The following is a 26,512-nucleotide window of genomic DNA, read 5'->3' on the forward strand; positions in this document are numbered from 1 at the left end:
TCTGCCCCTTCTCCCCATCTCCCTCTTTAAGTGTCAGTATTTACCCTGTTCTGTGCTGGTTTCTGCTCCCTTCTCATCTCTACTCTCCTGAGGTGTCATCATTCTTCCCGTGACTTTGCATATTGCTTCTGCAATTCATATTTCCTTTTCCTCCTTCCTTTCCACCATGCTTTTGCATAGAAAACTCTCATTCGTCCTTCAAAAGTCAGTTCAAAAGCCACCTCCTCTGGGGTGCCTTTGTTGGCAGCACCCTCTGCCACCAGAGACAGAGCTGGGTGCTCCCTACCTTGTTCTCCCAAAATAATGTAATGATCTGTTTTCGTGTCTGGTATCCACACTCAGAGTGAGAGACATAAAGTGAGATAAGCCTCCCCAGCCAAATAATTTTCCCTGGGAAACAGAACCACTGCCCCGGAGCTCCTAGAGGATGGAGGCCTCACCTTACTTATCTTTGTATGCTCAGCCCATAGCAGAGCCATGGGACCTAGTAGATGTTCTACTACGGTTTGCTGAATGAATAAACGTGCTGTGTTGTCCTAGGAAATTTTAAAAGCCTTAAACAATGGGACTTTCACCTCTTCCCTCAAAATCAGTTCCAAGAAACTCATGTTAACCCATTATCATTCAGATCCCCTGTCTAAACTTGATTCCCCTCCATGCATTCCAATTCTATGATATTGCACTCGGTTAAATGAGCCCCAGCTTATTTCCAGAGTCACGGAAAACAAGCAGAAGAAAAAATGAGTTCTGTGCTCTCAGCCTACATAATGGGCACAATCTCAAGGAAAGCAAGGGAAGAGGGGCCCAGTAAGAGGCAACTGAAAGCACTGGGCATACCAAGAAATGGCTCATAACCATAAGGAAGGCTCCAGAACTGAGTCTTGCTACTGGCAAATGAATAAATCAAGATTGGCTTCGACAAAGAATAGATTTCCTGGGGCGTACACTGGAATTCTGTTTCCGAAGGTAACAGAGTCAAATGCACTAGGAGCACAAACTTTGGCCCACCAGTCCCTAGCAAAATGCCTGGCACGTGATAACATAAGAATGAATCAACACATGAATGACAACAAATGAATAAGTGATTGAATGCTGTAGTAGAGACCTCTTATTTGTAACACATCTCTATTCTCTCCTCTTTCTCAGTAATAAAACCCCTGATTTTTAGTTGAGCAAGTGTCTGCATACAATAAAGACTACATTTCCAGCCTCCATTGCAGTTTGGTGTGTCACAGCCACTAGGTTTTGGCCAATGAAATGTAACCTGAAGTGGCAGTGAGACTTCCTAGAAGCATCCTTAAGGAGAGGGAATGTGCCTGCCTCCTCATCTTTTCTCCTTCCTCCTGTCTGGAATGAGAAAGCCATGGCTGGAGTTCCAGCAGCCACCTTGGACTATGTAAATCTGGGCCACAACCCAGAGATAAAGGTGCAGAAAGCTAAAAAGAGTCCCTGACATTTATGGAACTGCCACACCAGCCTGTACTGCTAATATCCAAATATTGTTAGCAAGAAAATAAAAACATGTATTTAATTTGAGATTTTTGTTGTGTGCAACAAAGTAGATTCTAGCTAATAAAATGCCAAACAAGTGAGTCATTTTAGCAAAACATGGGACCATTTTTGAACATCATCTTAGCACACTACTGTGTAAAGAAGACCTATATATATATATATTTTTAACATCTTTATTGGAGTATAATTGCTTTACAATGGTGTGTTAGTTTCTGCTTTATAACAAAGTGAATCAGTTATACATATACATATGTCCCCATATCTCTTCCCTTTTGCATCTCCCTCCCTCCCACCCTCCCCATCCCACCCCCCCAGGCGGTCACAAAGCACCGAGCTGATCTCCCTGTGCTATGCGGCTGCTTCCCACTAGCTAGCTATTTTACATTTGGTAGTGTATATATGTCCATGCCACTCTCTCACTTTGTCACAGCTTACCCTTCCCTCTCCCCATATCCTCAAGTCCATTCTCTAGTAGGTCTGTGTCTTTATTCCCGTCTTACCACTAGGTTAAGAAGACCTATATTGATAAACCTCCAGTGCTTTACCTCTAGTGAGGTTAATTTCTCCCATCTTTATTGTGCCTTTATTCTTTCCAATAAAATTAGAATCACACTGCTGTTAACAGTGTGATTCCTGTTAACATAGTTTTGTGAAAACACTCTCCTTGCCCTTTCCAAGATGTCACAATTTTGTACAAACAGTTAAAAGCAACATTCACCACTTATATTTAAAAAAGCCTTAGTAAGCCCCATAAAATTCATTCCTATTAGCTAGCCTCTTGTTATCACTCATTTAACATTTTACAACAATTTTCCAGATACCATTAGTCTGCATTTTTTCTGAGTTGAGTTATAAGGATATCACAAATGATCTACTGTAGAATATTCTATTTTTAAAACTGAGAAGGGCACAACATACAATTTAAAAAGTCTTTGAGATGTCCAGTCTGAAGCCCTGGGCCAAATGGCACTAGTCACACAGGCCTTGTGTTTTTTATTCCTTTTCATTCCTTCTGATATATTTCATCAATAAATCAATAAACATATTGTCAGTTCTGACTGATTCCATTGGAAAGTTCTTTTGAAGTGGTTCTAAAGAGTCAGCGTGTTGGCATCCCCATTTCTAAGTGGCAGCTCCAAAGCCAAGATAACGTGTAAGTAGACGTTAAAATATAATAGTATGTATAGTGTACATAAAGTGTTGTTTTAGCTTGAATTACTTAGTAAGAGTTTGTTAATCTAGGTTTATGGTTCATGTACTAATCCTATAACACTGTCATTAAAAGCACTATGCTAAGCATTCTGCACTGAAATAACAATTGATAAAATAATTTTATATTTTCCCCATAAATTCCAGTGAAATGATTATACCTATTAATAAGAACCAGGGCTCTCTTCAAGAAACTAAGTAATTACTGTGCAGTGTGATTTACACAAAGCCAGATGGTGTTATTACATTATCCACAGTTCATGAATCTCTATGAAATGCTCTATTTCATCTGAATATTATCCAACACACTCTCTACATGGAAAAAGTGAAATGAATGAGAATCAGAGTATGTTAGAGCCGGTAATATCCTTCTAGATTTTCAATTTCAAGGTCCTAGAACTGGGAGAAACAGAAATCAGAGAGGTTCAGCAATAGCTAGGGAAAATGCTTGATAAGCGTCACAGATAGAACTAGATAAAAATCCAGCCTTCAAATTCTCAGTTCAATGCTCTTCCCACGGCAGCATTCAGCTATTATTACAGATATGCTAATTAATGCAATGCTTTTTTACACAGGAGCTATGAGTCACTGTAATGCTTGTTAAAAATGTTTTGTTGATTTAGGATATTTTATTGCATATCATCCTAAAATTAGAAAAATAATATTCTCTGACAGGTCTTACTGAAAGATGGGATTATGCATTTCACAGACTGGGCCCTACATATTTATTTCTGCTGTCTTGTGTAAAGCTTGCAATATATTCCAAAGCTTCGAGATGTCTGACCATTGGTATATTTTCCATGTGCTAGAAGCACAGTGACTGACTTGTGTATTACCAAATATGATTTAAAGTAACAGAATTGTTACAATGTTTACCTGAATTAGAGAAATTATATCTTCCATTTGCCTATGGAGAATGTGTGTCTAGCCCAGGGTTTCTCAACCTTGGCAACTACTGATATTTAATGCCAGATAATTCTTCATTGTCAGGGGTTGTTTAGCAAGCATCACCGGCCTCTACCCATTAAATGCCTGTAGCACGATCCTCCCAAGTTGTGACAACCAAAAATGTCTCCAGACACAGCCAACTGTCCCTGGAGAGTGAAATCATCACCCCTCCCCTTGAGAAGCACTGATCTAGCTAAACAAAACATGTTTAGGAATTTTGTCTTGGGAAGGAATGCTCAGCAACTCACCAATGGGGTCTGGGAAATGCCGATCAGATAATAAACCATATTCATCTTCTGAGGTTAACACCTTGCCACCAGCTGGAAGAATTCGGCTTTTCGGGGGAGCTCCTCTCTGATAGGCCTGGGAAAGGAAAGGCATAAATGAGTGGAATGTTTTCCTCATTTCGATTTTTGGAAAATATCAGGAATATTAGAAGTAGACAAATATACTCAGAGATAGAAATTCCCACACTATGTCAACGAGTAAGAGCCATTTATTCAAAAACTATGTTTTGCACTGGAAGCCTCTGTCAGAGAGAGCATCAGGACTTGCTCCAGGACCAAAAGGAAGAAAGGCTATTACACTTGCCACTGGCTATGTTTTAGCTGCAGTGATTGGGTCAGGGAAGGTCACATGACCTCAGCATGTCCAATCAGAGTGAGTGTTAGGGTTTGTCCCAGGGGCAGCGAGAAAAGCTCTTATAGTTTCCTGGCTGCAGTGATTGGGCCAGGGTCAGTCACATGACCTGATTCAATCCAATCAGAGTGAGCTTCTGGCCTTGCAAGAGGGGCTGACAGGAAAGCTCTGCGAGGAGGTGAGGACAGGACACCACCACCATTTTGTTACTGTGGAGGACTCTGAAGGAGCCTGACAATGGAGATTGTGGCCTGTTAGGGAAGTCAGGCTGAATGAAGGCAAAGATTTGAGATGGAAGAAAGAACAAACTGAGTTCTGATATCACTGGAGCCGTGGATCAAAATGCACCTGAAACTGGACCTGTGCTGTGGAGATTTCAAGTCAGGAGCCACCAATCCCAGCCCCTTTTTCTTTTTTTTTTTTTTAATCTTAAGAAAAAAATTTTTTTATTGAAGTATAGTTGATTTACAATGTTGTGTTAGTTTCAGATGTACAGCAAAGTGATTCAGTTACATATATATATATTCTTTTTCAGATTCTTTTCCATCATAGGTTACTATAAGATACTGAATACAGTTCCCTGTGCTATACAGTCGGTCCTCGTTGATTATCTATTTTATGTATAGTAGTGTGTATCTGTTAATCCCAAACTCCTGATTTATCCGTCCCTTCCCCTTTCCTCCTTTGGTAACCATAAGTTTGTTTTCTATGTCTGTGAGTCTATTTCTGTTTCGTAAATATGTTCATTTGTATCATTTTTTTTTAGATTCCTCATATAAGTGATATTGTATATTTATCTTTCTCTAACTTACTTCACTTAGTACGATAATCTCTAGGTCCATCCATGTTGCTGCAAGTGGCATTACTTCATTCTTTTTTATGGCTGAGTAATATTCCATTGTATATATACACCACATCTTCTTTATCCATTCATCTGTCATGGACATTTAGGTTGCTTTCGTGTCCTGGCTATTTAAATAGCGCTGCTATGAACACTGGGGTGCAGGTATCTTTTCAAATTAGAGATTCTCTGGATATGTGCCCAGGAGTGGGATTGCTGGATCATATGGTAACTTTATTTTTAGTTTCGTAAGGAACCTCCATACTGTTCTCCATAGTGGCTGCGCCAATTTACATTCCCACCAACAGTGTAGGAGGGTTCCCTTTTCTCCATACCATCTCCAGCATTTATAATTTATAGACTTTTTGATGATGGCCATTCTGATTGGTGTGAGGTGATACCTCATTGTAGATTTGATTTGCATTTCTCTAATAATCAGCAATGCTGAGCATCTTTTCATGTGCCTTTTGGCCACCTGCATGTCTTCTTTGGAGAAATGTCTATTTAGATATTTTGCCCATATTTTGATTGGTTTTTTTTTTCTTTTTTTGATATTGAGCTATATGAGCTGTTTGTGTATTTTGGAAATTAATCCCTTGTCAGTTGCATCATTTGCAAATATTTTCTCCCACTCTACAGGTTGTTTTTCCGTTTTGCTTATGGTTTCCTTTGCTGTGCAAAAGCTTATAAGTTTGATTCAGTCTCATTTGTTCATTTTTGCTTTTGTTTCTATTGCCTTGAGAGACTGACCTAAGAAAACATTGGTATGATCTATGTCAGAGAATGTTTTGCCTATTTTCTCTTCTAGGAGTTTTATGGTGTTAGGTCTTATAATTAAGTCTTTAAGCCATTTTGAGTTTATTTTTGTGCATGGTGTGAGGGTGTGTTCTAACTTCATTGATTTAAATGTGGCTGTCCAATTTCCCCAACACCACTTGCTGAAGAGAATAACTTTTCTCCATTGTATATTCTTGCCTCCTTTGTCGAAGATAAATTGACTATAGGTGTGTGGGTTTATTTCTGGGCTCTCTATTCTATTCCATTGATCCATATGTCTGTTTTTGTGCCAATATCACGTTGTTTTGATTAATGTAGTTTTTTTTTTTTGGCTGTGATCGTGTGACCAGCTCTAGACTAGACCAATCACTCCAGTCAGGGTAGAGCTTTACTTGACCTGATGTGGGTCACAGCCCCTCCTGGCCCCAAGGGTGAAAAAAATGTTTTGCGTCCTTGCTACTTGTGGGTAGTACTTTAATACTTCTGTGTGACGGTCACAAGATGGTAAATCAGAGTCCCTAATCTCAGGGAGATTCACTGTAGATATGTTTCTCAAAGGGGGTGAAACATAATCTCAGTAACTTCAGAAATTCTGCACCACACTTATCATTTCAGATGCTAGTGCCTGAATCATTCTAATAACCAAAAGGATGATGACACAGACAGACATTTACCACACAAAATGCTTGGAGACTAATGACAAATGAGACTGTGGGACATGTGACTTCAATTATGGTTGCCAAGGATTTTTACCAAAAACATAAAAATGTAACCATGATAAAATATGCCACCGCTTTGCCCTCAGGCGTGAAACTGTTTTGCAGTAAAATGATCTGGGATGGAAGGGTAATATCATGACATCAGAACAAATACCGGCCAGCAGACAAAAAGCTCTGCTGTTTGAGAAATGTAAAAGGGGTGCAGAGCATCGCTAAAGCAGTGAAGCAGTTGGTTAAACAGATATACTCACATGGACATGCAGATAAGATAAAATGTAAGTATGTGCATCTGATGGGAGGGCAGAAGTCAAGGGAAAATTTTGAGACTAACAAGCTAAAAGCAAGTTGAGAACTGAAACCACGAAACTGTGGGACCCAAAATCTGGAGTGTACTCTTGGGAATAACTAAAATAATGTTGATCAGGGCCATAAAATCAGAGTAACAATAACACATTCTGCATCAATAAGATAGCGACTGAAGAAACCCAAACAAAACAAACTCTTGTATACCTAAGAAGGTTGTTTTCATTCTTGTAAGAACTACTAATCAACTGCTCAAGCACATCAGGACCCAGAGCAGAAGAGGGAAGAATCCAAAATGGTGTGATTTTGAGAAAGTCTAGGAACAGGTTGATTCAGACTGGCCTCAAATCTGAAATGTGTTATCTGTGAAAACAGGCCTAATCTAGGCTTTAATAAACATTATATATTATATTATTTAATCCTCAAAACAGCATTGTGAATTAGACATTATCTCCATTTTATAAACGAGAAAAATGAAGCTCAGAGAGGTTAAATAACTTGCCAATGACCCAGTGGTGAGTAGGTGACAAACCCAGGATTCATACCTGGGTTTGTCCAGCCCCAGCGCAAGCGTATAGGAAGTAGGAAGTGAGGATGAGAATGCTCATTTTTTTCCTCCTCAATTACCAGCCAAAACTGGATTCTCAATAAAAAGAATAGGCAGTTTATAGATAGATACTTAATGTATAACTCTTAGGTGTAATTTTTTTTTAAAAAAACCTTCTGTAATTAAAAAACAGGATATCATTAAAACTTTAAGGAATTATGGCACACTGCATGGGCATTTTTTTCCAAGTTAAAAAAAAATGGTTATTACCAAATTCAGTGACCATATCTTAACAATCGGAACAAGTTCACCTGAAAATGATGAGCAAAGTAAAGAAAGCAATATAGTCCATAAATTGCAAGTTGAGGGAGCAAGCGTAAAAAAATGAAAAGGGGAAAAAAAACACAAAAATTTGATTCAAAATGAAACTTCCGTTAGTGCCAAATATGGTGAAAACCTTAATAAATACAAGAGTGAGTTCTATGAGTGTTTCCTCCACATTAGTTAGTTGTCATACTGACAACTGCTCTATATTGGGCTCTGCCAGCATTTGGCCATATGCTAAGGGCTTCAATGCATTCATGTCTTTAATTCTCACAACAACATTGTGATGAAGAAATCATGCTCACCATTTTACAGATGAGAAAACTGAGGCTCAAGGAGATTTATAACTTATGCAAGGACACATATCTGGTAACTGGTAAAGGTGTGATTCAAAGTGCATAATATTAACCATTAGGTTATACTGCCTCTTCTCAAGCTTCCCTGAGAGGACAGTATAACGGGACGTATGAAATCTAAAGTGATTTGTTATTATTATCATTATTTGTACTGTACTGATCATCTGCTTCAGAGAGCAAATCAAATGTTGACTAAAATCCTAAAATAGATACAGCAGAGAAGATATTGGCTTAACAAATGTTGGAAAGAATAAGACTACCCAAGAAAGCACTTGAGTACTGCCTGGTAGGTGGTATAATAAGTTTGTATTATATTTTATTTCTATTTTCCATCAAAAATTGGAAGGAGACACATTATCTGTCAGCCTGAAGCCTCTTCCTAAAGGTTTAGCATCAGGGGTAATTACTCAGAGTATCTGCAGAGGATGTCCTGACTAGTTTTGAACTTAGAGTGAAGAGTGCAGAGTTTTAAATATGTTACTAACTTTAACCCATAAATAGTAACTATTCATTTCAAACGGAGCTTGAGAATCTATGTAGACTGAATATGTGTACAGTATGAGATCTGGAAGGAGTCAGTGGGATCATTCAGCCTCACACTCTAGTTTAATGGAGGCCTGACCTCAACTTTAGTTTTCCAAATTCTCTGCCCAATGTTCTTTCATTTATACCACATTATCTCCCTTGATGGGGAAAGAAATGGGAACCAATAAAAACTAAGGTCCTCTCAGGTGCTAGGCACTGTACATATGCTATCTCATCTCTCCACATTTTACAGACAAGGGAAAAAATGAGATAACCAGGAAAAAGCTAGTGAAAAAAATTCATACGTATAAGTGAAATATAGTATGTGAAAAGTTCTGAATTTTTAGGAACCCATGCAAATCCAATCACAATCTTAACAAATAATTCCTCTGCCACAGAGGAGGCTTAAGAGTGGGAAGACATGGAGACACAGAGCAGAGAGGGAGAGATATGAGGGAGGTGACTAAGACAGACCTCGAGGCCCAATGATCATAGGAAAGGCTCCCACACTGGCCACTCAGTATAACCTTCTATCTTCACACTCACTTGCAATTACTTGTTCGAAGTCTACGTTGCCCACTAGACTGCAAGCATCTGTCTAATCTACAGTGATATACCTAGAACCTACTATAACCCACAATAAATATCTGTTAACTGAAATGAATACCTGAATCTGTTAGTGCTCACTGAATCAGTCAGTCTCAAAGGAGAGAGCTTGCCAGTCAACCTAGCCAACATTTAAGAAAACGGCAAGAATCAGTGGTAACAAGGAAATGTCTTACCTCTTTGTTCTCATAGCTTTCCACAGCAAAGTCATTTTTAACCACAATATATCTCTCCTTCCATTTCTTTATGTCCTCAGCAAACTGTGATAGCTCTGCTTCATACAAAACAGTTCCAGGCTCCAATGGTGGCTTAAAGAAGATGAATGCAATTAACTGTCACAACAAAAGATAGCATATCATGCTACCACTAAGTCTATTCACGGTATTTCAAGGAATATTTTCAGAAACTATCTTGTGCTGAGATCCTGGGGAAATTGTTGCTTCCCCTCACCTCCCTCCACATTTCCCTTTCCTACCTCTCCTGACCAAATGCAAATATTGGTCTTATTGATATTTTTGTGATTTGCATTCCCTTCATTATGCTACAACAACAGAAGCATATGCTAGAAGGGATTATAGTAGCAAGGTTATGCCTTGCATACCTGTGACACTTAATAAATCCTTGGTAAACTCTGTGGAAGAGAGGGAGTGAGCCAGTTAGCTGTAAGTTGTGGACATCTATCCCAACACCCTGAATATACCTCAGGGTTAATTCCTGAAAAAACAGGGGAGTTAACAGGCTGCTCCCCTCTTTGTCAACCTTCAGGGGCTGCCTCAAGAGTCAGTGTTCAGTGGTTTCCCCAGACCCAAAGCTCTGGGGGCCAAGGCTAAAAACACTTAACCCACCTTTGTGCTCTTCAAGGAGACTTTGTTTACTCTCTAGTTAAAGAACAAGCAGGCAAGCCAGCAAACCTTCATTCTACCTCTTCCACTTAAAGGTCTAGGGATTTCTCGTTCATAACCCCGGCTAAAAGCCAAGTCATCACTGATTTCTCTGTTCTATTATTTGTGCTGTAGGGAAGTCTCCATTAGATACCTAGTTAGGTCTTCTATTGGGCTAACCGTGTAAGGGGGAATTCCCATCCTGCCTCATGTATTATCTCAAAATATAGGAATGGGCCTCCTGTCTTTCACGAGTCACTGACTTTACATTGATGTTATTCAAACACTATAGTGCCTTTAACACAATATTGTAAACCAACTATACTTCAATCAAAAAAAAACCATAGTCCCTTTAGAAACTCATGCCTCCCCTTTCAAGCAAAATTTACATGAACCATACAGAGAAGAGTGATATGCTAATCTTTTTAAGAATCTGCTAAGGGTTGAAATAAATAGCCTTATAAATTCCAGGGCTTAATATTGAGGCAGATAATGAGGCACTCTCCTATATGGACTCATTAACACGTAAAAGAGGACCTCACTCTCCTCTTAAAATGAGACTGCAACCATATATAAGCTGAACTTTATAGTTCTTACGTAGAGCATTTCTTAAACCTGGGCCACTTTTTCTCTTTTATTTATTTATTTATTTTTAGTGTTTTTATTTATTTATTTATTTACTTATTTATGGCTGCATTGGGTCTTCATTGCTGTGCACAGGCTTTCTCTAGTTGCGGCGAGCGGTGGTGGGGGGGGGTGAGCGGGGACTACCCTTCGTTGCAGTGTGTGGGCTTCTCACTGCAGTGCACGGGCTCTAGGTGCGCAGGCATCAGTAGTTGTGGCTCATGGGCTCTAGAGTGCAGGCTCAGTAGTTGTGGCTCATGGGCTTAGTTGCTCCGCGGCATGTGGGATCTTCCCGGACCAGGGCTCGAACCCGTGTCCCCTGCATTGGCAGGCGGATTCTTAACCACTGCGCCATCAGGGAAGCCCACACCTGGGCCACTTAGATCAACTGATACGCTTGTTAAAATGCCGCCTCACCAACCATCCAGATAGTGGAGACTTGGTCAAACTGTGTCCCTGAGTGAGGACCCTGTGGAGCAGAGCAGCCCTCTGCAATCTAAGCAGTGGACACGCAGGGCATGTAATATGGGGGAAAAACAAACTACTGTTTTCAAGCCAGTGAGATTTTGGTGTTGTCTTTTTACCACACCATATATTACTGTATCCTGATCGGTTTAATCTTATTAATTTAAGTCCTTCATTGTATTGAGTATTTTTTATTGTGGTAAAATACACATGAACACAGGATGCTTTTCCATTTATTTATGTGTTTAATTTCTTTCAGCAACATTTTGTTTTCAGTGTACAATTCTTTCATCTACATGGTTAAGTTAATCCCTAAGTATTGTATTCTTTTTTCCTTATGTTATTTTTTATTGTGGTAAAATAAATACACATGGCATAAGGTTTACCGTTTTAACCATTTTTAAGTGTACAGTTCAGTGGCATTAATTATATTCACATTGTTGTGCAACCATCACCACTATCTATCTCCAGAACTTTTTATCACCACAAACTGAAATTCTATGCCAATTAAATAATAACTCTCTATTTCCCTCACCCCCACTCCCTTGTTACTACCATTCTACTTTTTGTCTATATGAATTTGACTACTCTGGGAAATTCATGTAACAGGAGTCATACAATATTTGTCAAAAAAAATGCAGCCTCACCCTAGACTTATATACTATATACTATACTATACTGATACTATATCAGAATCTCTGGGGGTACAGGCCAGAATTTGCATTTTTATCAAACTCCCAAAATTTTGTCAATCATTGCTTTATGGGGATGACAATCAGTTATCCCTACAAAGCCATGCTGCTAAATCTATTGGTCAACTTTCAGCAATATCTGACCTATTTATCACTCCCTCTTTCTTGAAACCCCTTCTTTATTTGACTCTGGCACATTGTACTTTCCTGATTTTTTTTTGTCCTACTCCACAGGCTATTTTTTTCTCAGTCCATCTTGCTGAATCTTTCTCCTTTTTCTGATCTCCAAATGTTGGAGGGGCCAGGACTTGGTCATGGAAGCTCTCCTTTTCTCTGTTTACACTTTCCCTTGATTATGTCCCATGACTTTAATACCAGTTATGAGCTAAGAACTCCCAAATTTCTGTTCCCTAGCCTCAACCTCTCCACTGAGCTCCAAATCAGAGCATTCAACTACCTAGTCAGTATTTCCATGGGTGTATGTGAAATAAGTATCTTAAACATAACGTGGCCAAAAGTGAAATGATTCCCATCCACCTCTGACTCTTCTGAGTAAAAGACAAGTCCATCTGCTTATTTGCTCAAGCTAAAAGCCAAGTCATCACTGATTTCTCTCTTCTTCTATTATCTCATACCCAACCCATCAACAAGTTCTGTCAGCTCTGACTTGGACTCTTCTCACAACTGTTTCCACTACCACCCTAGTCCAATTGGCCATCATCCTTCTCTTGGACTGCTACAGTGTCTTCCTTGCCAGTTTCCAGTTTCTTCTCATGTCCCTCCCCATAGTCTATTCTCTATAGGAAGGCCAGAAAGATCACTTAAAATTATAAGTCACTCTGTATTCAATACCCTCCAATAACTTCCCATCACACTTAAAAACCTTTATTGTGGTCTATGGGCCTAGATGATCTGGTCCCTATTTGTCACTCTGCGTTCCTTTTTCAGCTCTCCTCCGTTGCTTATATGGCTCTCAGCACACTAGCCTTCCTGCTATGCTTCTGACTGCTGCAAGGTCTTTGCACTTCTGTTCCATGTGCCTGGAACACTCTTCCCACAGATATTCACACAGCCTACTCTCTTATTTCACTCTAGTTTCTGCTCAGATGTCATCTCCACAGAAGGCTTCACTGACCACCTTCTCTGAAATAAGACTCCTGCTTTATTTTACTTTGTAGCATTTCTTATTACCTGATATTCATTTGTGTATTTGTTTATTGTCTGTCTTCTATTTGAATATTAACAGGAAAGCAGGGAATTTGTCCTGTTCTCAAGTTCTTAGACTAGGGCCTGGCACATAGTGTCAATAAATATTTGTTTAGGTTGTGGATAATTATTATAATGGAGCAAAGGAGACAGAATAAGTTACAGGTTTAGAAGATAAAATCACATTTGATCAATGACCAAAATAAAAACACCCATAGTATGAGGCACTGAAATTATGACTTTTTTTTTTACTGTACTTCACCACAGCAAGTCAGATTTCTGATGTCAAAGCATCAATGTGGGAAAAACATAGTAAAACTGAAATCATGCTAGTTTTCTTTTTATGTGGATTACACCATCAACAAGAAATCATATGCTCTAACTTCCAGGCAAATAGTTTTTTGAGCATGAAATGATTAGAGAACAGATTTTTTAAACTGTCATTCAAATTATTGTTTATATCAGAAATATTATGAGTTATAAACCATTCTTCAGTGGGAGAAATATGGAAACCAAATTCCATGGGTTACCTTGGTCTTCAAAAATTGTGATGTTAAATCTCTTTGCTGTTCTACTTCACTGCGTACATAATTGCAGAAAGCCACAGAGTACTGGCGACTATAGTAGGGACTGAAGTTTTTGATAGCAGCCTCAGTTTTCCCTGGAAAAATATGAAAATTAAGAATTTAGAAATGTAGCATCTGTCTCCATAATTCTATATATACCCCTCTAGGCTCCCCAACCCCTCTGCTTCCTAGGGATTCGTTATTAGCCCACAGGCCCTGAGAACTTTGATACCTGCTGCCATGACTTCCTTCCCCTCTGGCATCATCCTGAGAGACTTGGAAGTCCTTAAGGACCATCTATCCAGTAACCAACTTTCTTCATTTTACATTAACAACCCATTGCCATGACCATAAACTCAACCATCCTCCTAGTTCTTCTACAACCACCATTCTACCTCACCCTGTTCTCCACTTCAACTTGCTCTTCATTATCTTCTACCTCCAGTCATTCAACTTCTCCTACACAGCAATGCAACAATAACCCCAGGGTTCACCATTTCAACTCTGCACACACGTCACTCCGTTTGTCTTCAGATCCTGAGGCTCCACTTCTAGCCCTGCTGATCCACAGCCCTGGATAAAATCAACAAACTGTTTCTTCTAGTTCTGCTCCTATGCTTCTGGTTTAAAAATTTTTTTATTTTATTTTATTTATTTATATATCTTTTGGCTGGGTTGGGTCTTTGTTGCTGCATGCGGGCTTTCTCTAGTTGTGGCGAGTTGGGGCTACTCTTCGTTGCGGTGTGTGGGCTTCTCATTGCGGTGGCTTCCATTGTTGCGGAGCATGGGCTCTAGGCACGTGAGCTTCAGTAGTTGTGGCACGTGGGCTCAGTAGTTGTGGCTTGCGAGCTCTAGGGCACAGGCTAAGTAGTTGTGGCGCATGGGCTTAGTTGCTCCACAGCATGTGGGATCTTCCCGGACCAGGGTTCGAACCTGTGTCCCCTGCATTGGCAGGGGGATTCTTAACCACTGCGCCACCAGGGAAGTCCCTAAAATTTTTTATGATTCAAAGAATGATATAACTACCATGGGGTAGAGGTAAAAACTTTGGATAAAGAGTCTCGAGACCTAAATTCTGGTCCCAATTCTAGAAGACAGAGAAGTGAACCAGCTGTATGACCTCAGTTGTCACTCATTCTCTCTAGGCTCCAGCATCCTAACTGTAAAGGAAGATGCTCACTAGTCCACACTTTTCCTGGAATCTACGTGACAGTGAAATATAACCATGGAAGTACAGCTGCCTCACAACTGTGACCAGCAACTACAATATGACCTCTTAGCACCAGAAGAAAATAAATCTGAGGAATAATCATGTGGGAGGAGCTTGAGGACTCGAGATGGAGGGAGAGGGAGAGTCAGGCACCAGAATACTCTTGAGCTTTTCCAACCTATGCTTAACTTCAGAAAGTAGGGAAATTGCAAAGGCAGGAAAGGAGAAGGAGAAATAGGGGAGAAAGGGCAAAGCAGCATTCTGAAGCAGATGAGAAATCCTCACAACATTTCAAGGACTTGCCACAGAGTATACAAATATATACAGGTCACACTGACTGTGCTTACAAGCTATTAGTCCTTGGAATAAGATATTAGTTTGAGAAAAAATAAACCTGATATAACATTCCAAAATATTTTAAAATACTCTCATGTGAATTTGGCATAATTTTTGTTTTCAAATTTGATATTATAGTCAACAGAGAAATATTAAAATATAACGTACATAGCTACTTATAGCTCTGTATGTTATATTTTATACTTATATTTATTTATAGCTGTTTAGAGCTATTACACATGTAAAATTTCAAAAATAGGTGAAGGGTTCTAACCACATAGATCAAGATACTCAATATGAGAAACTTGAATCCATAGCTGCCAACTTCTATGCCTATGGAATCATTGCCCCAAACACCCACAGTGTATAAATACTCTCTCTATAAGGAAAATCCTTCTTTAGTTCAGGCATTTAGATCTCATAATACATATGAGGTAAAGGGGAATTCTTGCTTATTCCCTCAATAAAATGACATTTTCTGGTTGTATTTATGAGCTTTAATAATTATTACTTGTAAGGTGCTTTGATACCCACTAATAATAGGTTCTGTAGAGATGCAAATAAAAGTTCCTATAATTTGAATCAGGTATACTTTTGCTTGCTTTGTGAGTTTATGGTATTACTATTAATCAGTATTTGCATAATACTTTAATATACTCAGGCTTTATGTGTCTAATTGGTTATTTTTTCTTAGCTTTTATACAGTGCATAAGGAATAAAATTCTATATACTTGTCTATAATTTTCTTGTATAGGCGTGGGACATCTTTGAGAATCCCCACAATGAGAATGAGTCTCACCTCACTGAAACATATAAATGATTAACAAAATTGGCCCTTTAGATCCAAGTAACCACTGTTTAGTCTAGCAGGAGAGCAGCCGGTTAATTTCTGATTAATTTTGGCACTCTTGCAAGCAATTGGATTTAAATAAAAGGAGGTGGATGTCATTTTATGATGAGCTCTACAAAGCCTTGAAACCTGACATCCTGCCACATCACCAAGCCCCCTCAAGGATGCCCTGCTTCTACTGAGATGCTGCAATGCCACCACTCCCTCCCAATGTATGAGAAAAATGTTTCTGTGATTTGAATATCTGCATATACTGTCAGCACAGCATCCACCAGGGAGCACTCATAAAAAAGAGGTTACAGCTTCCTAGGGGAATTAACCTAAAGACTGGTTCAAAATGTAAATAAAACAGCTAACAACATCACAAGTCCTAGGAGGAAAAGAACCTAAAGCGATTCCCAAAATGTATCTAGATTTTAGATCAAGCTAATCTAAACTCAAATAAAGGAATGCCCAGTGTAGGGATCTTGACAATTTGAGAAAAGCCTGGTGTTGGGGCAAAATACCACTGTAGTTAGGAGGATGGACTCTGGAGTCAGACAGACATGGGCTGACTCTAAAGAGTCCCATCTCTGCTACTTACTAGTAGTGGGACTTCACACCAGTTACTTTCCCTCATATAAAATCAAGCCAACAAGAGTAGCAATCTCATGGATATTACTCAATCATAAAAAAGAAAGAAATACTGCCATTAGCAGCAACGTGGTTGGAACTAGAGAGTATTATTCTTAGTGAAATGTCAGATTGACAAATACTGTATGATATCACTTATATGTGGAATCTAAAAAGTAATACAGATGAATGTATATGCAAAACAGAAAGACTCACAGATATAGAAAACAAACTTGTGGTTACCAAAGGGGAGAGGGAAGGGGGAAGGACAAATTAGGGGTATGGTATTAACAGATACAAACTACTATATATACAATAGATAAGCAACAAGGACATACTATGCAGAAGAGGGAATTATACCCATTATCTTATAATAACCTATAATGGAATATAATCTGCAAAAATACTGAATCACTTTGCTGTACACCTGAAACTAACACAATATTGTAAATCAACTATACTTCAATTAAAAAAAAAGAGTAGCAATCTCATAGTGTTGTCATAATCACATGAAGCAACACAGTAAAATAAAAGTGCTCAGCACTGCATTTGGCACACAGAAAGTTTTTGGTAATCCCTAGTAATTAAATTGATGGTGAAGCACCCAAGCCAACCACCCAGGGAAGGTCCTTAAACTAAACTGAGGAATCAAGGAGAAGCCAAAAGCAAGTTGTCTATTGTAACTCATTAACTGGGGCCATCCTGCCCTGCTGCATACAGAACAGCTGTCCTACTCACTGCAAGCTCAAGACAAACATAACCTACATTTTCACAGATGTTTAGGAATGCTTACCAGCATGTAAGCGGCCCTCAGTGCAACCTGAATTAAAACCAACTAAATCAAACATTAGCCTTAATGAGTCAAAGAGAAAAGCGAGTTAGTAGCTTTGTTACATTGAGCTCCTCTCTCCCAGCCTCAATTTTTTTATACTGAGGTATAGTTGATTTACAGTGTTGTGTTAATTACTGCTGTACAGCAAAGTGATTCAGTTATACATATATATATACATTCTTTTTTTTATATTTTCCATTATGGTTTATCATAAGAGATTGAACATAGTTCTCTGTGCCATACAGTAGGAACTTGCTGCTTATCCATTCCACATATAAAAGCCTACATCTGCTAACCCCATCCTCCCACTCCATCCCTCCCCCAATCCCTTCCCCGTTGGCAACCACCAGCCTGTTCTCTATGTCTGTGATTCTCTTTCTGTTTCACAGATAAGTTCATTTGTGCCATATTTTAGATTCCACATGTAAGTGATATCTATGGTATTTGTCTTTCTCTGTCTGACTTATTTCACTTAGTATGATAATCTCTAGTTGCATCCATGTTGCTGTTGCTGCAAATGGCATTATTTCATTCTTTTTTATGGCAGAGTAATAGTCCACTGTCTATATGTACCACATCTTCTTTATTCATTCATCTGTCAATGGACATTTAGGTTGTTTCCATGTCTTGGCTATTGTGAATAGTGCTGCTATGAACATAAGGGTGCATGCATCTTTCTCAATTATAGTTTTGTCCAGATATATGCCCAGGAGTGGGATTGCTGGATCATATGGTAATTCCATTGTTAGTTTTCTGAGGAGCCTCCACACTGTTTTCCACAGTGGCTGCACCAAGTTACATTCCCACCAACAGTGTAGAGGGTCCCCTTTTCTCCACACCTTCTCCAGCATTTGTTAATTGTAGACTTTTTGATGATGGCCATTCTGACTGGTGTGAGGTGATACCTCATTGCAGTTTTGATTGCATTTCTCTAATAATTAGTGGTGTTGAGCATCTTTTCATGTGCCTATTGGCCATCTGTATGTCTTCTTTGGAGAAATGTCTATTTAGATCTTCTGCCCATTTTTGGATAGGATTGCTTTGTTTTTTTGTTGTTGAGTTGTATGAGCTGTTTGTATATTTTGGAAATTAATCCCTTGTCAGTTGCATCATTTGCAAATATTTTCTCCCATTCTGTAGGTTGTCTTTTTGTTTTGTTTATGGTTTCCTTTGCTGTGCAAAAGCTTGTAAGTTTGATTAGGTCCCATTTGTTTATTTTTGTTTTTATCTATTGCCTTTGGAGACTGACCTAAGAAAACATTGGTACTATTTATGTCAGGGAATGTTTTGTCTATGTTCTCTTCTAGGAGTTTTATGGTGTCATGTCTTATGTTTAAGTCTCTAAGCCATTTTTAGTTTATATTTGTTTATAGTGAGGAGAGGGTGTGTTCTAACTTCACTGATTTAAATGTGGCTGTCCAATTTTCCCAACACCACTTGCTGAGGAGACGGTCTTTTCTCCATTGTATATTCTTGCCTCCTTTGTCAAAGAATAATTGACCATAGGTGTGTGGGTTTATTTCTGGGCTCTCTATTCTGTTCCATTGATCTATATGTCTGTTTTTGTGCCAGTACTACGCTGTTTTGATTACTACAGTTTTGTAGTATTGTCTGAAGTTTGGGAGGGTTATGCCTCCTGCTTTGGTCTTTTTTTTCAGGATTGCTTTGGCGATTCCAGGCCTTTTATGGTTTCATATGAATTTTAGGATTATCTGTTCTAGTTCTGTGAAAAATGTCTGAGCCTTAATTTTGTCACCTGTAAAATGCGGATTATAAGACACCCATTTTCATAGCATTTTGTGAAGATTCAATGGGATACTCTACAGGTTAAAAAGTACCTGTAGCAGTGTCAGACACTTTAGTTACTCAATAAATTTTGAGTATTATTACTATTATTTAATATTCCACCATGAGAGCATTCAAATAAGTGGATCAGCCCACAGGCACCACACAAAATAACTTCAGCTTAAACCAGCTTGTTTCCACAGTTTTCAAGATGCTTGAGTATTGAATTGCCACTATTTAGTATCACATTCCCTTTCTTAAATTGTTTGTAAAACACAGTGCCAGGTCTCTCTCTAAAAGGAAGTTACTCAATAATATAAAGACTAGAGCCACAAAGGGCTTCTTCTGCATTTTCTTACACCAGCGTTTTTGGCACAGGCATATTTCTTCTAATCCTACTCAATTATTGCAGCATACTAGGCTGGGTGCGGTGCTGCTACCATTTACTTGACCAGCCTGCTCTCAACACCCTTCAGGGTGATCATCACTAAAGTTAAAAGAAGCCTCCGTGACAGGTCTGTCCACAACCCTTAGCTTCAGTTCAACTTTGTAAAAGTAAGAAAAGTATCTTCTGGACCTTTTAAAACCATTTGAATTCATACAGACTCCAAAACTCAGCACTATTATTTGATTCCTTTTCCCTTGCTCCCATATTCAGTCATCAGGTATTGTCACTTCTACTTCCACAGAATTTCTTGAATCCATCTCCTTTTCCCCATCCCAACCCCCATGCCTCCAATCAAGTCTTTATTATCTTGAAACAACATTGTAAAAGTCTCTTAATCTGCCCTATCTCAGAATCACAGCGGGAGCAAAAATGCAAAACAAAACATAGCAAACAAACCAGTAAAACCTTTTAGCTCTCAGTTCTAAAAGAGGAACAAAAAAGTCAAAGCCAGAGTGGGAGGGGGCAGTGCCACTGCCGATACATAAATCCTGGAGGATTATGGGAGAAAGACAAAGCTTGGTCTGTGTTGCAAAGGCAGATTCTAGGAAGTGGCCAGAGTGAGTCCAGAGCTGATGGAGCAGAACAGGAAAGGCTGAATCCTAACTGGCCACCATGGTTCCACTCAAGAGAAAGCTGACACGAGTTATCAAGGCCCAGATGTTAGACTGGGGAACTGGCCTTCAGAACCAAGTCTTGCCATTAATGCTCCCAGGAAACTCTTTTGAAAGCCTTAAGAGACACACCTCATAGTCGTAGAGCCATAATCCTCTGCATCCCGGCCTGACAAGTTTCATTTGACATGTTGTTGCAAGATCACGTTAATTCCTTTGTAAAAACCTTCAACGTTCCCCATTGCCTAGAAAAGTAACCACTTAGCCTGGCAACAAAGGCCCTGTGATCTGGCTCCAACTATCTTTTATTTCCCACCTCTCTACTCAGACTAACCCTCCTCGTCCCCTGTACATGGCCATGACTTCTCCCTCCCTTCAAGCCCAGGTGGCAATCCCAACCCAAGAAGAAGCCTTTTTTGGCTCTCCCCAGCTGGAAACACCTTCTTTCCTATTCTCCCAAAACTGCACCACTTTTGCTACAGCTGTTTAAATATAGCTTATCTCTCCTCCAGGGGTATAGTGTATTTATGTACTCAGCAAATATTTGTTGAATGAATGAAAGAATGGCTAAGTAAATATTTAAGAGTAAAGCAAATTACAGTGCATTACAATCATGAAACCCATGCTAGTACCCCAAGAAAGGAGAAAGGTCCAGTTCTCAGCTTGACTATTTATTATTAAAACTATGCACTCTCATAGCACAATTCTTTTATTTAAAAACAAAAATCTGACTCTCACAGGTTAACTCCGTTTAAGCTTTTAGATGAATTTTGTCCCTGAAATTATAGGTGGGGAATTATTTACAAACAAAAGCTTTTCTTGGTTTGTTTGTTTTTCTTGACCAGTTCGTAGACATGGGAAATATATCAGGGCCTAGGTAAAACTTATATAAAGTCCGAAGAACCTGACAGATTTGTATATTTTCTCATTCTAGAAGGTTGTTTGTCAATATTCCAGTCCTTCAGTAGTTTATCTCAATTCTACACTTTATCAATAGTTTTCTTCCTTGAAAGATACTGTTTCTAGTGGATTATTCCTAGTTCCTCCATTATTCCCAGGGTCAAAACAACTATGGTATATTAAAAACTCTTCTCCAAAATATTCAGGTTCTATGCTGTTTCAATCACTTTTAGAAATGTAGCTCATAAGTACAGCAAGACACAAAAAATCCAAGCACTATTTTTGCTATATATCCTTCTTATCTTTTTTCAATTATTTTTTAAATAGTTGAGATTATTACATTTTGTATCCAGTTTTATTTACTTCACATTTCACCTTTGGTTTTTCCTATGATATTACAAAAAACAAAAAATCACATTTTTCAGATGTTACATTTCTATTGTTACTATGAAGGAGAAAAATACAGAAATTAAAAAAAAAAAATAGGTTCCTTTTAACAAAGTGGCTGTTTCCTGAAAACTGAGGCAAATTCACACATGAGAAGAGGGTTAACTAGGCCTTTGGCACACTATCCTTTTTTTTTTTTAACATCTTTATTGGAGTATAATTGCTTTACAATGGTGTGTCAGTTTCTGCTTTCCAACAAAATGAATCAGTTATACATATACATATGTCCCCATACCTCTTCCCTCTTGTGTCTCCCTCCCTCCCATCCTCCCTATCCCACCCCTCTAGGTGGTCACAAAGCACCGAGCTGATCTCCCTGTGCTGTGCGGCTGCTTCCCACTAGCTATCTATTTTACATTTGGTAGTGTATATATGTCCATGCCACTCCCTCACTTCGTCCCAGCTTACCCTTCCCCCTCCCCGTGTCCTCAAGTCCATTCTCTAGTATGTCTGCATCTTTATTCCTGTCCTGCCCCTAGGTTCATCAGAACCATTTTTTTTTTTAGATTCCATATATATGTGTTAGCATACGGTACTTGTTTTTCTCTTTCTGACTTACTTCACTCTGTATGACAGACTCTAGGTCCATCCTGGCACAATATCTTAAAATCTTTCGAGGTTTCAGGTGAAGATTAATTTGGGAGAATGACAGAAGTAGCTCTGAAAATGAAACATTTTTAATATTTATAGAAGAGTATAATAATATCCACTATTGTTTATTTTCCCCAGAGTTTCTCAGATTATAAAAGTTTAAAATTCCTGATGAGTTATAACATCAGCTTTAGTTTTCAGGTTTCTAAGCACCATCACTTTGCACCTTAGGGTGGAGATATCAGAAATCCCAATTCACAATACGAAGGTGCAAAAATCTAATTACACAAAATACTGCCCAAGGGCTCTCTCTTTCTTCTAGTAAATGCCTTAGAGAATGGGGATAAATTGGATTCTCCATAACTGAACTAAATGATGTTTTATTTTTTAAAGCACATTTATTATTGGTGCTTGAGTGACAGGTTTTCTTTTTTTTTTTTTTTTTTTAATTATCTGCTTTATTTTTTTATTTTATTTAATTAATTTATTTATTTATGGCTGTGTTGGGTCTTCGTTTCTGCGCGAGGGCTCTCTCCAGCTGTGGCAAGTGGGGGCCACTCTTCATCGCGGTGCGCGGGCCTCTCACTATCGTGGCCTCTCCCGTTGCGGAACACAGGCTCCAGACGCGCAGGCTCAGTAGTTGCGGCTCACGGGCCCAGCCACTCCGCGGCACGCGGGATCCTCCCAGACCAGGGCTCGAACCCGTGTCCCCTGCATCAGCAGGCAGATTCCCAACCACTGCGCCACCAGGGAAGCCCCGTGACAGGTTTCCTTAACAGACTCTGCTACAAACATTCTTCGTGGGCAGCACTGATGCCAGCAGGTCCCTGCGTCCTAGCTGGCAGGAACTCCACTTTGAGTTAAAAATGAGACCTATAAACCAACTCAAGTTCTCTGTGATTTACTTCAGATAGTAATCCACAGAAGAGAAACACACACTTATGCTCCCAAGAGCGTCTATTTAATATATCAGAGTCATGCCAGGACCCTCCCCAGACTCAGAAAGCATTTCCTCGTTTCCAAAACTTACACTCATAGAAATCCTAAACTCTGAGTGTACTTGCTCTTGGACTGTTAGAGACCCTTATTTTTTTCCAATCCCTATTCTAAAAGCAGATGCATTATCTTCAATATAGCCACAAAGCTTAGTCCATTAAGGCATTCAGGGAGTCCACATGTACTTACAGATGCTATGTAAGGGGCCAGGCACCAGCTCCAGTTGGTGAGGCAGAAGCAAAAACAGTGTTTTCTACAAATGATCACAGCCACTGAAATGAATTAAGGTTCCCATCTGCACTACATATTTAGTAGAACAATACTTTGACAGGTTAATATAAGAGAAATGGGAGGAGCTATCTATGGGAGGAAAAACACACTACCATATTATGTTACAATCCTCACTACCTTGACTCTGTGGAAAAATAAAACTCCTACTGTGGTCAGCTATTCAAGAGAACAGATTTTTAGAACCTGTAGGATCTTAAGTCTGGTTTCCTCTTTTTTAGGCGAAGAAACCAACTGCAGTGTTAGAAAAATACATATGCCTGTAATTTTATGCACACATTTTTCTTTAGCCATAATTAGATGGAAGCTAACTTTAAATTTTCTTCCATTTCATTTGGGAAAAGTGCTTGGAAATTTTCAAGATTATTTTGCCATTACTTCACAGCATGCCTCCAATTTCCTCATGACACATTTGATGAGAATAAATCATGTTTATTTTGCTACTTCTCTAAATTGTCTAATTTCCCCTAAGGAAGTTGCAGATTGGCTGCCTTTTTTTATTTTTACAAAAAGGAGAGGGAAGAGTGTGAAAAGAAAATTAAACCAATCTGATACAGCTACTTTTTCAGAAAGCATCACAAGGACTGTGAATTTAGGAAGAATACTAATATTTTGCCCATTAAACAATCTTTTTTGGTTTTGAAGAAAATATAAAACTGAAATGCAGAAACTGAAAAAATGAAATTCCCTTTGCTCTTTTTGAGTCTAATTATGGTTATTAAAGTTTTTGCACATATTTTATCAGAGGCTCTCAGATTATTCCAAAATCCTGAAGATAATCTTTGCTTTGAGATTGCAGCCATGCAAATGAATACAACATGCACATTAATAGAAGTCAGGCCAGACTTAAACGAAGCAACAAGCTTAGGAATGTTACTAAGTGATTCCCCTTCCAACATAATAGGTTCTCTGGTGTCTCCTTCAGATTCTCTTTTATTTTCCTAACTATGTCCTTTCTTTTTTCTTATCTTATTCCACTTTTCTTCTTTCTGCACAGAAGTATGTTTGCCTGAAATGCTTTCTGTTACAGTTTTTACTTCTTCTCTTCAAGAATTTATGCTATTAATGTAAAAAAAAAAAGAAAAAATTCAAGAAAACTGTGTTTGGGACCCAGATATGCTTGTGCTTTGTTAGTCTGGGGAGACAGGTAACAATAAGAAGGAGTGGACTTTGCTATAAAATGAAAGGTGGCATTGCTAGGTTTGGGAAAGTCCAGGAAAACGTCATAAACTATTCAACATTTCTGCAGGCCAGCTAACTTTCTGAAACCATTTACAAGGTAGATAAAGTACTCATTAGGGAAAATTATTTTAGCATGCTCTAACTTATCCTCACACAAATTTCAGAACTGCCAAAATGGTTCTGACTCCTGTCCACTTGATTCAGTCAGGCACTGAGTCCTCTGAATACAATTTTCTTGATGATAACTCAAACACCTGCAATTTTGCTTTTTTGACAACCTAATGATTGCCAGCCAGTATATCAGTTAATCACTAAATTTAAAAATTCTTGAGTAATGTACGTTAGTGAAAAATGAACTAAAAGCTATTGTATGTGATGCTCTAAAAACAGAAACAGAAAAAACCCCACCAAAAACCCCAACAGTACTATCTAAATAGTACCAGGTTATTTAAAGTCACACATTTTTACTATGGGAATTGCTCTTCCATAAAGTGAATTCTCACGGCGCTTAATAAATGTGCTAGAACCTCATATGATTAGCTCTGCTTGGAGTCCAAGCCTCACAGGTAATTCACTTACTCTAAACTAGCATTATATGCACCAAGGGGGTTAAATATGAAGTAGAACTGTAAATAACTGAGACTACCTTCCACAATACACGTACAAAAGCAACTTGAGTTCATCTGGACAGTAGCACAGACATGCCAATGTCAATCACATTCCAACTTCCATATATTGATGAAAAGACCAAAGATTACAGACTTCTAGAGCTGGATGGGATCATAAGGGTCATTTCCAACCTTTTCCTATTTTCAGATCAAGAAATTAATTGGCCCATGGTCACAAAACTAGTTTGTAATAGAACATTTATGAAAATTTTAAAAAATCATTGTCAATGTTTTTAACAAAGTTTTTCTCTCTACTAAGACTACACTGATGTTTATGGAGGAATTCAAGCACTCCCTTTTTATTAATGGAGGAATGTAAGTACTCTTTCGTAATAAAAACCACATTGTCAAGAAGCCTTGTGAAATGATCTTAAATTTAGGTAAAAAGATGTTGTTATGGTTAATCTTATGTGTCTAGTTTAGTGGGCCATGAGATGCCCAGATATATGCTCACACGTTATTCAGGAGGGTGTCTTTGAGAGTGTTTCTGGATGAGGTTAGTATCTGAATAGGTAAACTGAGTAATGAATATTGTCCTCCCCAATGTGGGTGGACCTTATCCAATCAGTTAAAGGCCTAAATAGAACAAAAAGGCTGCGTAAGAGGGAATTTCCTCCTGCCTGACTTTCTTGAGCTGGGACATTTGTCTTTGCTGGCCCCTGGACTTAGACTGAAACGGCTTTTCCTGGATCTCTAGGCTGCCAGCTTTCAAACTGGAGCTACAATATCAGCTCTTCTAGGTGTCCAGTTTGCTGCCCTCAGATCTTGGGACTCATTAGTCTCCAGAATTGTGTGAGTCGATCCCTTATTTAAAACATCTCTCCTGTCTCTCTCTCTCTTTCTCACCCTAATACAGATATAATCAATTGAAATACATTATTGAATCCTCACAAAAGTATCAATTTGTTTCATTAAATGTATATTAAATTGTTGGGTCAACAAGTTAAAAGTAATGAAAATGTCTAGGGCTTCAATGTAATGAGTTCTAAATTTGTCAGTAGAATCTGCAAGCCAGT

General features: G+C 38.7%; 1 protein-coding gene across 1 annotated transcript in view; it reads right to left on the bottom strand.

The window, feature by feature from the left end:
• Positions 1-26,512, bottom strand: part of NIBAN1 (niban apoptosis regulator 1) — a 159,749-nt gene that overhangs the window by 78,584 nt on the left and 54,653 nt on the right. Inside the window, exons 2-4 of the mRNA XM_068541397.1 lie at positions 13,705-13,835; positions 9,483-9,614; positions 3,918-4,032 (exon numbers count right to left, since the gene is read on the bottom strand). Coding sequence (XP_068397498.1) covers positions 3,918-4,032; positions 9,483-9,614; positions 13,705-13,835 — 378 coding nt within the window. The remainder of the gene's footprint in view (positions 1-3,917; positions 4,033-9,482; positions 9,615-13,704; positions 13,836-26,512) is intronic.

This window comes from Eschrichtius robustus, chromosome 3 (assembly GCF_028021215.1).
Source record: "Eschrichtius robustus isolate mEscRob2 chromosome 3, mEscRob2.pri, whole genome shotgun sequence".
In the NCBI taxonomy this organism is placed as follows: domain Eukaryota; kingdom Metazoa; phylum Chordata; class Mammalia; order Artiodactyla; family Eschrichtiidae; genus Eschrichtius; species Eschrichtius robustus.